This window comes from Peromyscus eremicus, chromosome 19, assembly GCF_949786415.1.
Source record: "Peromyscus eremicus chromosome 19, PerEre_H2_v1, whole genome shotgun sequence".
NCBI lineage: Eukaryota > Metazoa > Chordata > Mammalia > Rodentia > Cricetidae > Peromyscus > Peromyscus eremicus.
In genome coordinates, this window is record NC_081435.1 from 46,463,719 (window position 1) to 46,480,060 (window position 16,342).

General features: G+C 40.6%; 1 protein-coding gene across 1 annotated transcript in view; it reads left to right on the forward strand.

The window, feature by feature from the left end:
• The first annotated feature begins 2,290 nt into the window (after positions 1-2,290).
• Slc27a6 (solute carrier family 27 member 6) overlaps positions 2,291-16,342 on the forward strand; it is a 44,733-nt gene continuing 30,681 nt past the window's right edge. The window contains exon 1 of the mRNA XM_059246027.1: positions 2,291-2,904. Within this exon, the coding sequence (XP_059102010.1) occupies positions 2,424-2,904 (481 nt within the window). The 5' untranslated portion in view covers positions 2,291-2,423. The remainder of the gene's footprint in view (positions 2,905-16,342) is intronic.

Here is a 16,342-nt window from a genome sequence, read left to right on the forward strand (position 1 = left end):
TTTTGTTTTTGTTTTTGTTTTTTTTTTGTCAAATACCATTAGAGAGAAGCGTAACATTGATGTACGTCCCCAGGGGAACCTGGGCAGTATTGCACTGTCCCTGATCAAAAGCAATCTCAGAACAGGTGTCCAGATGATTTCCATGCTCTTGTTTCTCTTTATTTTACTTAAGTCATAGATCCTGTAGCTATTGCTATCTGCCAGCCATTGTACAATAACGTGGTATTGTGACTGAAGTTATATTCATCTTTGATAGCTGTCTTTGGCAATATTGAAAGTGGACACAAAATTTAGGGATGAGATAACCTGTAGTTAGTAGCTGTTCTAGCTATGACCTTGAAGCACCACCCCAAGTGAGGTAACAGGTAACTGTTGCACCTACCTATGACCTTGAAGTGCATGCTTGAGACCCTTAACGACTGGGATGCATGTACACGACTCCCTTCGCCTCCTCGTGATATTGGATGCTGGAATCTTGGACCAGGCAAATCAGCATGGGACATAGGTCAGCTTTCCCAGACCCTATGATAAATCTCCCATAGTAGTGAGCTAACCCCCAAATAAATTCCTTTGCTCGTTAAATAGACTCCGTGGGTTTCTTGCATTAATAACCAATTCACATGCTAATACAGGAATACACAAGCCTCTTCAGTGCTTCAAGATGGTCACAGGGTCCATCTTCCATGGGGAGATTTCACATAGAAAGTTGGTGTAAGTCTGTAGAAGCTTTAGTAACATGAGCTTATAGATCTTAACATGAAGGAACTGTATTAAAGGGTCACAGCATTGGGAAGGTTGAGAACCGCTGATATAGCTGCTTCCTTTCCACTCCAAGCATAACCTGTGAAATCCTTTGAACTTTGACAATTCTTTAAACAGCCTAACTGAAAAAAAGAATGTTGTTTAAAAATAAGTTCTTTAATTTGTTCTTAGACAATTTCAGACGTGCTTTTAATGCATTCTGATTACCCCAACTCCCAGCTGCTCTCGTGTCTCCCATTCTTGTTACCCACTTCACCCTTGCAAGTCCCTTTTCCAAAAATACAGGAATAGGCATCATTTCATACTTTTAAAAAATACAATTATGACTTCCAGATAGTCAATTTTTGTTTTTTTTTGTTTTTTTTGTTTTTTTGAGATTGGCACTCTAAGGGTAGTGTTGCAATGGACAAGCCAACACTAACTTAACTACACACTTTAAAATTTGCCTATTGTAAAAGAAGAAAACGTGAGCTTTCATGAATGGGTTCAAGCATTCCACTTTTTCTCAGGAAATAATCCTTTGGGACCTAACTAATTCATAAATGCACACTCCTGTCCCTCTGCCTTTCAGCTGGTTTTGCTTTGTGTATTTGGAACCTCTACCTTTAATCCCATCAATAGTTAGTTATGTCCACTAACGACACCCTGGGGGGTGTTCTTTCACCTCATCAGTCACTCTGGAGGGCTCTCATCACCCCTGACTGGATGCCAGTAGCTGCCCCCGCCCCCGGACACCCCACATGGTGCTTTCCAGTGTCTCTGTTACCCTACGTGGGACTGTGGGATGGCCTGAGGCCGGGTTCAAGGCATGAGCTGGTCACCGCACTCCCACAAGGGAGAGGAAGGTCATTTGCTCAGCAAGACGTCTGACAGAGAGCCCAGGAAGTCACTGTCACTCTGGCTCAGGGCTGGGGGAGGCAGGATGTAGGAGGTGACTCTCCCAGCTCCAAGGACACTGGAAAGAAGATCTCTAGCTTCTGTGCCCAGCATCTCCTTCCAGCAGACACGGTGGCCCACTGACTGAGCTTGTGTGGGAGGGAAGGAAGATCCCTTGCCTGGGCGGGGCGACAGTGACTGGACAAGGGTGGTGTTGGCTGGCTGCAGTGTCCGCCTGGGGACTGGGAGGCGTGGCTGAGCCTCTGCATGAGTGCTGGAGGGAGCCAGCAGGAAACTACTGCCTTTCTCTGACTTCCCAGCTCCAATTGGGCCTCCAGATCCTGGCAGTCAAAAGGAACATCGGGGCATAGTATAGTTCTTTCAGAGAGCAAGAGGTGACAAAGACCTCCTTCGCAACTTGAAGCCCAGAGTTTTCTGCAACCGGCCGGCTCTGGCAGCAGCGGAGGGTTGGGAACGCTAGGCTGTGCTGGACTCATATCCAGCCTCTCGGGTGCTGTGTGTGCAAGCGCTTTTTTTTTTTTTAAAGAAAACTCGGGGTTCTTCTCCACAGCTGCAGCATCCAGTGTCCCAAGACTCATCAGCAGCAGTCCTCTGGGTGAAAAACTTTTCTTCCTTTCATAGGATACAGACAGAAAGCCTGAGCCAGAACTACAAGGGCCAGCCCTGAGCTTTCAGGATAGGGTCTCCAGGGCAAACGAGGTGAAGCCTTTGGAAAAGAAAGACATTGATAGGACCCATTGGGTCAGCTGGTGGCCAGAGCGCTCATGCTTCTGCCTTGGCTCACAGGATTTGGGGCTGGATTGCTCTTCCTGCACTTCGTGCAGAAACTTCTCTTCCCCTACTTCTGGGATGATTTGTGGTTCCTGCTCAAGGTGGTGCGCTATGGAATTCAGATGGAGATATACAAACTGAGAGGGGAGCTGGTCACCGTGCTCGATAAGTTCCTGAGCCACGCCAGGAGGCAACCACAGAAAGCCTTCATCATTTATGAGGGGGACGTCTACACCTACGAGGACGTAGACAAGAGGAGCAACAGAGTGGCCCACGCCTTCCTGACCCACTCCTCGCTGAAGAGGGGGGATGTCGTGGCTTTGCTGATGAGCAACGAGCCAGACTTCGTTCATGTGTGGTTTGGCCTGGCTAAGCTGGGCTGCGTGGTGGCCTTCCTCAACTCCAACATCCGCTGCAATTCCCTCCTCCACTGCATCTGCACCTGCGAGCCCACGGCCGTGGTGGTGGGCGGAGGTAGAGTATGAGCTGTGGTCTGCTACGCACAAAGCGAGCCAACCTGTCTCCCCGCTCCCCCTCTGCTAGCCATGTTTCATGTCTAATACTCTGAGGCGGGTGGCAAGGTGTATAAGGTATGCATATGCGATCGCTCTTCCATTCCTCAGCCAGAGGCTTAGCTCCTCCCACACACCTCTTCAACCCCCTTACTTTCCTTGTAGATTAGTAAACAGCAACACAAGGAAAGAATATTTTTATGAAATCTGTTTCCTTCTCTTTGGGGAAGGGGAACTAGTACCTTCAGGCCCCGAAAGAACTCAAGAGACGTAGGGTCGGATTAGTTATTTTATCCGCCCTGACAAAGTGTTTCATGAGTAAGAAAGCTACCAATTAGTACCTTTATCAAGAATGGGTACATTTGGATAACTGAAAATTTAAACGTGAAATTCACACATTCTTAGCTTCACCTCTGTGCTTCCTTTGTGCTCTGCAAGCCAGGATGTGACAGCGCAAGGCTGAGCTACCCCTCTGAGGCAGCGACAGGCTCTTGGCAGACAAAAGTCCTCTCCCTTGTTTTGCCTCCCTCCATCATTTTCTTTTGTTTCCCTTCTTCCTTCCCTGATGTGAGCTAAGACAGCTACGGTTATATATATCTACAATGACTGATGAAGATAAATCTTGGGTTTAATGAGTAATGAATGAAGAAGTTAGGAAATGGGGTACTTCAATAAGCTAAAACAGGAAGCCTGGCACTTATTCGGCATAACCTAAAGGGTTTAGACAATTGCTTCTTGTATGTAGCTAAAAAGTCATAAGGGTGTCCAAAGTAAAAATCTTGGTTAAAAAAAAAAATCTTAGGTATTTTAGATTAAACAATACATATTGGTTCTTTGTATAGGATTTCAGAATCCTGGAAGAGTAGGGGACATAATCTAGTTTCTGCTTCGTTGATAGCTAAAAATGTAGACGTTTCCAGTTCGCTTTTCTCACAAAGTCCCGCGCGACAAAAGTGAGTTAGGCTGTGGACATAAGAAGGGCTGGCCGTCAACACTGTAACTCTTCCTACATCTTCGTTATGTCCTTCCAGCTTATCTTGTACAGGTCCAACCACGTCAGGAAATGTTTATTGTCAAGCCCTGGTTTCAGCTAGTTTAGAGTCGTAGGAGTGGAGAAGCCAAAATGTGTCCCTTGGGCACTGTCTGGTGGTTCTCTCAGTCCTCTCTTCCAGTCTCAGTGACCTATGGTGACAAGTAGAATCAATGAGTCATGTAGAATTCTGACAGTGTGGAGAAATAGTATCAATTACTACAGCGATGAATGCAGCAGAAAAATAAACACCATTTACTGTCTATGGACGTACTCTGACATCTTATCCCATGGCTTACACCACTGCATATCATGTAGCAAATATAAACTCCAAATTATGCTAGAAAATATTACCTCCCTTCAGAAGAGCAAACTAAGAGAGATACAGTGTCCCTGAAAAGATCTTTGTGGTCACGATGCTGAGGTCAATCTGAGAAGTTTCCCAGAGCAAATTACTAGCGAGTCTTCCCAAGGGGCACAGTGCTGGGTACATCTCAAGTTCTTACAAAAACTTGCCTGTAGCATGGGGAGTTGCTTAATTATGTTCAATTAGTGTTACAGTTTACTTGTTCTAGCTTTGACTTTGCTCTCCAGCAACTAATTGCAGTGTTTCCTTGTTTCTCTGTTTCAATGCCAACAACCCAGCATCCCCTACTCCCTTTTTAGCACATAAATGCTATTGAGACTGGGTGCATAGCTAAGTCCAGTAAAGTACAATCCAAACATAAATACCTAAGTTTGATCCTCATAACCTAAATTTTTAAAAGCTATGTGTAGTAATCTCAGAGCTAGAGGCAGAGGTAGGTGGAGCCCTAGTGCTCAGTGGCCATTTAGTCTAGTTACTTGCTGAGCTCCAGGCCAATGAGAGACTCTATCTCAAAAATTGGTAAGGTGTCGCTCAATGGAGGAATACATAAGGCTGACTTCTGACCTCCACACAAGCCATATACATGTGCTTTCACACACACACACACACACACACACACACACACACATACACACACACATTTCTGCATACACATATGCGTTCACACACACACACATACATGCACACACACACACACACATGCATTCATGCACACATGCACGTATGCATTTAAACACACACGCATTCAGACACACACACACACACACACACACACACACTACTACTACTACTACTACTACTTTGGGTTGCTAGAGTTTTAAGTCAATTCTATTTAGTAGAATTTTTCAGCAAAATAGTTAATTGGAGAAATTAAGCTTAAGTCACATTAATCGTTCATCTTAACATATCTCAAAACACAAATTACATGAATTTTAAAGATGTGATAATTGTGTTTTAATCAATGAATAGGTCATTTTGTTAAGACCAGTGTTGATCTTAGTAAATTATGTGTATTTAAAGTTCTTATCCTGAAATACTGTATTCTTGGCATTTTAAACTGCATTGGTGAACAACATACTACTAACGTTTAGATTTTTTTTTTTAAACTTCAGAATCCACAGATTCTGACCAGCTGTTCCTAATGGGGATCCTTACAGTCCTAAGGAGAGTGTACAGAAGTGGAGAAATGATTTATACAGAGCAGCCAGGCAGACCTAGTTCATGTGTAGTTAGCCACTTAGTAGCTGCTGGAAATTCTCTGTGAGTGTCACTTTATTAAGCTACAAGATGGTGATGATGCTATTTACTTCATAGCCCTTCTGAGGAGGAAATGATATGGCTTTTGTGACGTGGCCAAGCGCCTGCTACAGGGTAGCTACAGGGTAGCTCAATGCTTAGTGATTGAACAGAATTCATGCCGTGTCTATGAGATCATCCTATACCCAAAAGAATAGCACACCGTTTGCTTGAAATGATGTTTTAGAAAAATTATACTTGTTATAAGTTATGTACAGTTTTGGGGTTTGTATATGTGTGTGCAAATTAGTATGTGTGCATCTGTAAGTGCTCATGCATGTTTGTGCATGTGGAAGCCACAGGACAACTTTTAGGGCAGTTCTTCAGTTACCATCCATTTTCCTTTGGAGACAGAGTATCTCTCACTGGCCTGGAAATCATCAAGTAGACTAGCCTGGCCAGCCACTAAGTACCAGGTTTCTGCCGTCTCTCGGTCTCCTTGGTGCTAGGATCAGAAGTGTGCATCATAATAACTTATTTGAAGATGGGTGCTTGGGGATCAAACTCAGACTCTGTGCTCATAAGGTAAGCACTTTACCAACTGAAATATTTCTGTAGCCCCAGAAGTAATACACAATTTTAAACAAGTTTTATAGGTCAGATTTGATAATGTCCTTGGTGATAGGTACAGTTTCCACCTTTGGCTTACTTATCTGGTAACCACATTTGGGAGGAAGCCAAAGGAAAGATATCAATTAAACCACCATCAACCATTATTACTATTATCAGTAACAATGATGCTGGCTGTTATCGCTTCTCAAGGTTGACTCCTGTAAGGCATCCCCAGGGGCTCTGAGAGGCAGATGCAGTGAGGTTATTCTAAGAAATCGGGTAGCTTAGCTTGAGTTACTCATCTTAGTAGATTGAAGAACTAGTATTCAAATCCTGGCTTCTGCTGTGGGATTCTGATCTAATCATAATCCCATTGTGTAAGGACTACTGGTTACACTTCAGTATAGTTATAAAAAAAGTGTGTGTTCTGGTTATATTATAAGAAAGCATTCCAAGATGCCACTATCAAGATATCAGACTTTTAATACTTGCTATTTAGAAAAAAACATGTATGATATTATTCCCGCTAACAAAGCCTGAAGACTCATGTGTGCTTGCAAAGGAGTCTCCTATCTATGTTACGATCTAGGGGTCCAGATCAGGTTCATGTTCTTTGTCAGTCAAAGAATTAAAATTAAATGGCAGGACAAATCTCAGGCAGGACAGATGACAGCCCGGAAATTCTCAACAGAGCTGGCAGAATCTGTTGGTAAAGAAAGCTTTCATTAGGGAACAGGAAACACTGCTCCTAACAGATAAGAAGTGCCTTGGGTTGACCAGGTGCCCACAGGTTTTCTTGTTACTCAAATGTGTATAATGTGCATATTTTGCTTTCTCGATGCACAATATATTAAATCACTACAAGCAGATAACTTTAAACAATCTCATGTTACCCCAATCTCCTCTAGTCTAAATGGGATAGCACTCTGTGTATGAATTCATTTTAAAAGACTTTAGATTTCTCTTCAGAAGTAACTACTGCTGTTCACAGTAGACATGCTAACCTGCGCAGCGCAGCCCTATTTTTATGAGCATTTGCCCTCAGATTGTGCAAAGAAAGTGTTCAGGTTAACAACTGAGCCTTTGCAATCCTGCAAATATCCTTTAGCCATAAAAGAAACTGCTTCTTAATGCTCAACAGAGAGGACAAATAAAGTCCTTTTTTATATTTTATTGAAAGTGATATGTATGGAGGTACAGAAAACAAAGGGTTCCTGTGAACTTTATTACCTATCTTGTGTCCTGTGATACCCTTACATGGGATCCATGCCTATTTTTTTAGGACATTGTTAATTTTTTCTTGTATTTATTAGAATGGCTGTATCACATTTTCTTAGATTTTGCTACAGAAGAAAATAATTGGTTTTATTAATTTAAAACTATAGTATAGCTGACGAGTGGTGGCACACATCTTTAATCCCAACGTTCTGGAGGAAAAGACAGGCAGATCTCTGTGAGTTTGAGGCCAACCTGGTCTACAGAGTGAGTTCCAAGACAGCCAGGGCTACAAGAAGAAATTGAAAAACAAACCTGACTTGAAAAATAAACAAACAAAAAGGTATAGTGTAATTAAAAACAAAACAAAACAAAAAGATCTAGACAAAGAATTGAATGAAACAGAATGGCTCAAACATACCACCTCTCAATGAAAAAGGAAAGATTACTTAACATGTCATGTGAAGACTGCTGATTCTGAAAATAATTATAATGAATAGGAATGTAGAATGGATGTTAATGGGGGATGTGTGGATTTTGAAGTTCAATGCACCTGAATTAAAACAAGCTCATTAGCTTGTGCAAGCTATCACCTTTTAGACTTCCATTTGTTTTCAGATTCCTTGCATTTCATTTCCAAGGAAGGAAATCGTGCACACTTTCTAAGTGTTCTATGATTTGTAATAAACAGTGTTCATAAAAGCATACATAAATAGCAGAATAGATCATACATAATGATAATGAGCGTAAATACACAGAAATAGCATACACTTCCTAAGTGCTCTGTGATTTGTAATAAATAGTGTTAATAAAAGTAGCTGGAGCACTATTTTTTCAAGAGTACGTTTCTGCACCTGATATGCAGCCCTGGTATCATTATGTCTGAATAGTACTTTAGCACACTGCTTGCTTAAGCACCATTTTCTTAAAAACCCGAGCCTAGCCATGCCTCTCTAACAAGGCTATTGAGCTGTGCTACACAGGAGAGAGTTGGTTACAAATACTTAATAAAAATCTATAATTTCACCCTTACTTCTTTGTGAACATTGTTTTGCACTACAGAGAAATCAGGTCACCTATTTGGAGTTGATTTTCATATTGGATTTATTAATGTTTTTGGTGCTGGAAATCAAACTAAGGATTCCACAAATATCAGACAGGCATGCTGCGATGGACCTATACCCTGAGTCATATAAAAATTTAAAGGTAAAATACTTACCAATATCCTGAGAGCTATAATCAATTGATTCTTTTCCCTCACATTCGAAACTCTAGGTCTGTTAAATGTGGAGCAGGATGACAAAGAGTTATTAAAGCAAGATGCAAAGCACAATTCAAATGGCATGTTAGAGGGACACATGGAATTTTTGTTATTGATTTTGTAGTCTCAGGAATGTGGCTAAGAGGTGCAATGATGATGTAAGAAGAAGAAATTATTTTATACTAAGAGTGCTGAGTGCTCACACACAGGATCATCACCTACTCATTTTTACCGTTGGGATTCACCTAATGCTCTGCTTTACATGTGAGGAAAATTTTGTGTGTTTCTTGAAATAACTTGTTCCCCAAAAAAATCAAAATCCAATCAACCAAACAAACGAAACCAAATGTATTGAGTCTTCTGCAGTGGAGACTTTATTAAAGACCATAGGAAACCTAGCTAACTCATGTTCTCATACACTTTACTACCAAGATCTGCGTCTATTGTAGTCTCCCCAGCACAGATCCCAACTCCTTTAACCAGAAATCTAACCAGAACTTGTGGTGTGCCTGGCAGGTGTGGTAAGCAGCAGATGGAGTAGAGCATTGGTCACTCTGTTGAGGTGTCTGCAGTTCTGCAGAGATCAATGGTTTGTGCATTTCTTTGAGGAATGGGTCTTAATGAGTTTAGTTTCATTAATGTATTTGTACAGTATTATTTCACAGCCTTGGCTGCTCTTCCAGAGGACCCAGGTTTGATTTCCAGCACACACATGGGGCTCACAGCCTTGTCTATAACTCTAATTCCAGTGGATCTGGAAAGATGTCTTTTGGCCTCCATAGGCACCAAGGATGTACATGGTGTGAAGACATACATGCAGGCAACACACCCTCACAAATAACTATAATTAAACAGTATTCTTTTAAGTCATATCAATATTCTGAATTTCCTTTCAAAGTGAAGGAAGTCTTTTTCATGTTCTTAAAACTGATAGTAATAAATAAGTAGTGATTCCTTATCCTTTTTTATAAGGTTTATTTTCTTTTTATTTCAGGCTGGGGGTGGTGAATCCCATGTGTATGTGAGTGCCTTCAGAGGCCAGAAAGAGGGTGTCAGACTTCTTGGAGCTGGACATGCCATGTGGGTACTGGGAACTGAATTCTGGTCCTCTGGAAGGACAAGAAATGCTGTCACCATTGAGTCATTCTTCTGTCCCTCTTTATCCTCACATTGATGTTCAGAACTTTCACTGTAATACCCATTATCATTTTTAACCACTGTTGAAAGGATTTTATTTGAGAAGTCTGTCTCAGCTAAATCAGCTGAATTTTAAGGATATGAAATCATGTTTCTTTTGACTTTTGCTCACTTCCTTCATTTTTATAAACACTACCACTCTTTGTAAACCCTCACTATTCCCTAGACTCTGTAGTTTCAACAAAGATTCAGGTCACAGTCATGCTGTAACTTTGTACTTATATCCCAATTCATTTAGAAGTTTAGCCATTGGTGTATAATTCCAGATGGCCAATTTGAAATCACGGTAACTACAATAAGTAGTTGAAAGAATTGTTAAGTTCAATATACCAGAAAGAGTCATTTAAACAAAATCTAGAGCTGTTATTTTGAAAGACTGGATGCTTTGTGCTGTTGTCTTTCCTACCAGCCATCTCTGTGGGTTTTCATGCCTTGTCAAAGCAGCCTGCATGCAGCAATTTACCGCATGAATAACGGCAAACACTAACCAGAACTGAGAATCAGAATACCACATAACCGCATACACTAACCAGAACTGAGAATTCTCCTTGGATTCTTACAGTTTGCTTAATTTATTTGTGGTAGAAATGAAGATTAATAAGACACTTTAAGACCTAACCCCTAGTTCCCTGGCAACACAATGCCTCATTTATGTGTTTGCTTTGAGTTTCTTACAGGTTCTATTTATGAGTTATCTAGTGCCATTTGGTTCGGTTATTTGTATTAATTAATTTTATTGAAAAATACAATTATATTTTGATCATGGTTTTTATCCTCCCTCAGATACTCTTGACCTGCCTACTCACCTACCTTTATGTTCTTTGTTTTTCTCTCTCAAACAACAACAAAGAGACAAAAACAAAACCAAGAAATACACATCACACACACACACACACACACACACACACACACACACACACACACGAAATGAAAATCAAAACAATCAAAAGACAAAACAAAAACAAAATGAAACAAAGAGTCCACGAAAACACTATTGAGCTTGTTTGTGCTGGCCAATGGGTCCTGGTCATGGGGCCTGCCCTGGAGTATTGGTTGACATATCCAATGAAACTCCATTGGAGAAAACTGGCCTTCCATCTCCCAGCAGACATCAGCTGGAGAGAGCTTCCCGGTTAGGCATGGGACCCTATGTTTCCCTCCTTCTGACCTGAACCTGCAAAGGTCCTGTGCATGCTGTCACAGCATCTGTAAGTTCATATGTACAACAGTCAGTCCTGTTGTTCCCAAAAGACACTTTTTGCCTGGAGTTAACCATCACCTCTGGCTTTTATAATCTTTCTGCATCCTCCACTATTGAACCAGTATGCCTTGCAGCCAGACCACTGTTGTTGGTCACAGGGGTTGCAGTTGGGTGATATTCGTGTACCTTTCTCTTTTCTCCACCTTCCAGCATCATGAATGCTAGTCCCTAAGGCTGATGCTTCTAGTTAGGCACCTGTTTGGCATCTGCATGTTTGATGATGTAACTAAGAGTTGTCTTTAGCAGTAGGGCCTTACCACCAGGTTGTGGAGATCAAGCAATAACATTGGCAATAACTTGTGGTATTTGGGGATTCCTATGGGGACCCTTTGCCAATGACTCAACTAGATATAACCAATGCCTACTTTTGGAGGTTTCACATGATGGCATAAGATATCTAGTTGGGGCATTGGCTCCCCTATTATTTGGTTACTCCACTTAGATTTATTTCATATATGCATGATTTTAGGAAGCTTCTACAGTAGTAGGTTTTCATATAATTTTTCAAATGGCCCTTAGTGTCAGTTGTCCTTGCCCATATATTCCTTTGTTTACCCTGTCCTCCCATCCCCTTCCTTATCTAATCTTCCTACTCTGGCTTCCCTTTGTCTCTCCATAACTTTATTTACCTTCCTTGGGAGATCTTTTCCTCCCCTCTGGTCTCGTAGCAGGTACCTAACCTCTGTGGTGATTTGGATTAAAGTGCACATTTTGAAAGCTTAAAAGTAACGTAAACCTAAAAGAGAAAACAGAGTATTTGTCATCTGGGGCCCGGGTTACGTCACTCGGGATGCTTATGTCCTAGTTCCATCTTTTAAGGGAAAATTTCATAACTTTGATTTTCCTAACAGCTGAATAATGTCCCACTGTGTAAAGGTACCACATTTTCATTATCCATTCATCAGTTGATGGACATCTAGGCTGTTTCCAATTAGGTAAGCAATGAACATGGTTAAGCAAGTAGTTAATAAGAGGATACAGAGTCTTTTGGACATATACCAAAGAGTGGTATAGCTGGGTTTGAGGCAGATGTATTCACAGATTCCGGAGGAACTATAACACTGATTTCCACAGTGGCTGTACAAGTTTGCACTCCCACCACGAATGAGTGTTCCCCTTATACAACATCCTCACCAGTATGAGCTGCCATTTGTTGTATGGCATATGATCTTGGCCATTCGGACTGAGGTAACATGAAATTTCAAAGGAGTTTTAATTTGTATTTCCCTGATAGCTAAAGATGTTGAACATTTCATTAAGTGTTTCTCAGCCATTTGTGCTTTATCTTTTAAGAACTCTCTGCCTGGTTCTACATCCTGTTTTTAAACTGGATTATTTATTTATTTTCTTGGTAAAACTTGATTGTTCAAGTTTTTCTTTCAGTTCTTTATATATTCTAGATACTAAAAATTAATACTAGATAGATAGATAGATATCTACTAGATAGTTACCTCCTAACATATGTATAATTGATAAAGAGCTTTTCCCATTCTGTAGGCTGCCAATTTGATGGAATGATAGTGTCCTTTGCCATAAAGAAGCTTCTTGGCTTTATAAGGTCACATTTATTGTTAGTGACTATGATATTGGGGTCCTGTGCTGTCAGTTTCCTGATCAGAAAGTCCTTTCTGTGCCAGTGAGTTCAAGCCCACTTTTCACTTTCTTGTCTATCAGACGTAGGGTACCTGGAATTATGTTGACATTCTTGATCCATTTAGAGTTGAATTTTCTGGAGGGTGATAGATATGAAGCAATTTTCATTCTTCTATGTGCAATCATCCAGTTTGAACGGTACTATTTGTGAAGGATACTGTCTTCTCTCCAGTGTATTTTTGGCTTCTTTGTCAAAAATCCATAGATGTGTAGACTTATGTCTGAGTTTTCAATTCAATTCAGTTGATCATTTTGTCTGTTTTTATGCCAATACCATCCTTTTTGATTATTATTATTATAGCTCTGTAGTACAACTTGAAATCTGGGATGGTGATACCTCCAGGAGTTCTTTTATTATTCAGGATTGCTTTAGCTATCTTGGGTATTTTGTGTTTTCACATGAAGTTGAAGATTGTTTTCTAAATATTTGTGAAGGATTATGTTGGAATTTTGTTAGCGATTACATTGAATATGTAGGTTGCTTTTGGTAGGATGACATTTTGATTATATTAATTCTATGGATACACAAACATGGAAGATCTTTCCATTTTCTGGTGTCTTCTTCAACTTCTTTCTTCAATGTCTTAAATTTTTTCTTATTCGAGTCTTTTATTTGCTTGGTCAGCGTTATCCCAGGATATAAATTTTTATTTATTTTTTGATTGAGGCCATTGTGAAAGATACTATTTCTATGATTTATTTCTCATTCTGCCATTTGTATACAGTCAAGTTACTAATTTTGTATGTTAATTTTGTATCCTGCCACTTTTCTAAAACTATGTGTCCTGACTGGTTTTGTGTGTCAACTTAACGCAAGCTACAGTCTTCAGAGAGGAAGGTGCCTCAGTTGAGGAAATGCCGCCATGAGATCCAGCTGTAAGGCATTTTCTCAATTAGTGATCAATTGCGGAGGGCCCAGCCCATGGTAGGTGGTGCCGTACCTGGGATGGTGGTCCTGGGTTTTATAAGAAAGCAGGCTGAGCAAGCCATAGAAAGCAAGCCACTAAGCAGCATCCGTCCATGGCCTCTCTCTCAGCTTCTGCCTCCAGGATCCTGACCCATTTGAGCTCCTGTCCTGACTTCCTTCAATGATGAACAGTGATATGGAAGTATAAGCTGAATAAACCCTTTCCTCCCCAACTTGCTTTTTGGTCATGGTGTTTCATCCCAGCAATAGAAACCCTAAGACACTGTTTTTGGTGTAGATATCTGTTCTAGTCTTTATTGGGGTGGTCCACTCTTTGATTGTTGCTCCCCACTCTGAATCCTAGGCAAGTGTGATGGGCATGGGCATTATTCCCTAGCAGAGAATAAATTTGTTGGTTGGTAGGTGACACAAAGGAATGGAGATGAGGTAGGAGGGAAGGATGAGATGGTTTGTTAGAAAGAGCTAAGAGGACCCTGGGTCATCACTGAAGGGCAGAGTCTCCAGAGAATGGAGGAAGGGTAGGAGGAAAGGCTCCTCTAGGCAGGCATAGCAGGACTTGGATAAAGTCTGGAGAGACAGGGATGAAACTTGACTCGTTTCTGTTGCTGCTTCTTTATGATTAATCTGAATTACAGAAGCCAACAGTGATTGACAGACAGCTTTTCCGAGACAACCAGATAATCATTCATGGTTCACATCCTCATTCATGAAAATATGTAACATAGCACTATGAATTCAGATTCAAAACAATATATAGTTTGTGATTATGTTTCATAATATGTAGTTATGATTATGTTTGTTTAATTTTAAGAAATAAATAGCATATAGTTGATTTTTATGTACAGGCCAAAATTCACATATTCTAGAGCATTCTGACCAGATCTACTATACTAAAAGGTATTATTCCTAATCACTGTGTTTTTAAAGATTTTTCAAGTACATATATTTGTGTGTGTCTTTATGAGGGTATGTGCACTTGAGTACAGGTGCCCAAAGATGCCAGAAGAAGACATCTGACCACAGGAGCTGGATTACAGGCCATTGTGAGCTGCCTAATGTTGGTGCTGGACACTGAACTCGTCCTCTGCAGGAGCAGTACACACTCTTAACCTCTGAGCCCCAGCTCTCCAGTCTAAGTCACTGGTTTCTTTTATGATGCATATATAGTTATAGAATTACTTAATTTCATTTTGATTACCAGTTACACTGGGCACCATTTTGAGAACTTGGTTTATTAGCTTCTTAGAGATGCTGTGATAAAATGCCATACACTGGGAGTTTATAATAAGGAAAGTATCTTTTGCCTAGTTCTGGAGGCTAACAATCTAAAGCAAAGGATTTGCCAGCTTCATACTCACATACTTACATTTTTCTAAATGTAAGAAAGACTCTTTCTTTGCCTTTACTTAGCCTCTAGTGGTTGCCAGTAATCCTTGGCTTTGTTGGCATTGATTGCAAATGCTAGTGTGTATCATCATGCAACACCACCAAAGATGTGAGTCTAGTTGTCGTTAAAATAAGAAACACAGCAATCAGAAGTCCCTCACACCTTGGAAAGAATGGAATATCATAGAAATAAAGAAAAAACCTACCAACTATAAATGTAAAACTTTCATTTTACTGTCAAAGACCAATGTTAAAATAAAGCAGAATTACAGTTAAATGTAACAAGCATAGTTCTCCCTAAATTCTGGAAAAAGAGTTTTCAGACAGGATTGATTTTTTTTCTTTTGTGTACTGTTGGGTGCTGAGTACCTTAATATCTAATGCTTCCTCATGAGGGGCTCACCACTGCCATATCTCCCTTCTTCTCCATCAATGACCTTCTTTAGAGTATGATATCTTATCCTACATTAGTGGCCAAAATGAAAGTCTCAAATAACTTAGTCTCACCTCACCTCAGCCATTGCCTTTCTGTGTTCTTAATTCTGGAAGCAAAGAGTTTCTGAAAAATAGTATCCTGGTTGCTTTTCCATTCCTTAACACTCAGACCCTTGAACTAACGATGCTCCAAAGTTTTTCAGTCGTGGAGACTGGCTCTCTCAATATTTATTGTTCTCTTTTTTCTGTTTGACTTTGGTTCTGTCCTTGGCCTTGAGCCTCCAGGCCGCTGCTGGAGACTCTGTTCATCACTCCACTGGCAGCTGTCCCTGTCACATCCTCCCCTGCATAGAGGACCTTGTTCTGTTTCTGGAAGACATTCTTTTTTCCCCCTTCTGCTTCAGGGGTTTGCAACTTTACTTATCACGGTGCTGCGTGAACAGGCCTCTCCCTGAGTTCATTAACCTTTGGCTTCAACATGGTCTTGAAACTACTCCAGAGCAGCCAAGGGATTTCCTCAAATGTGTTTCATTAAGGTTGAGCAATTTGGCACTCAGATGTTCTCCTGGAATAATTAACTACCAAGTTATATTTAGAAGAACACGCCTTCTGCAGTATCCTAAATTTAAATTTGAAGAGAATCTAAGAAATAGTTTTATTTAAAAAATGGGAAAATATAATAATTTTTTTATAATAGAATCTATCAGATGATTTAAGACAGCTGTAAAGAGAAGGTAGGAAGAAAAAGAGGATTGGTCTGACTTCAGGTGAGACCAAGACCATGTTTGTTCATAACAAGGGGGCAAGTGTGTGGATGGC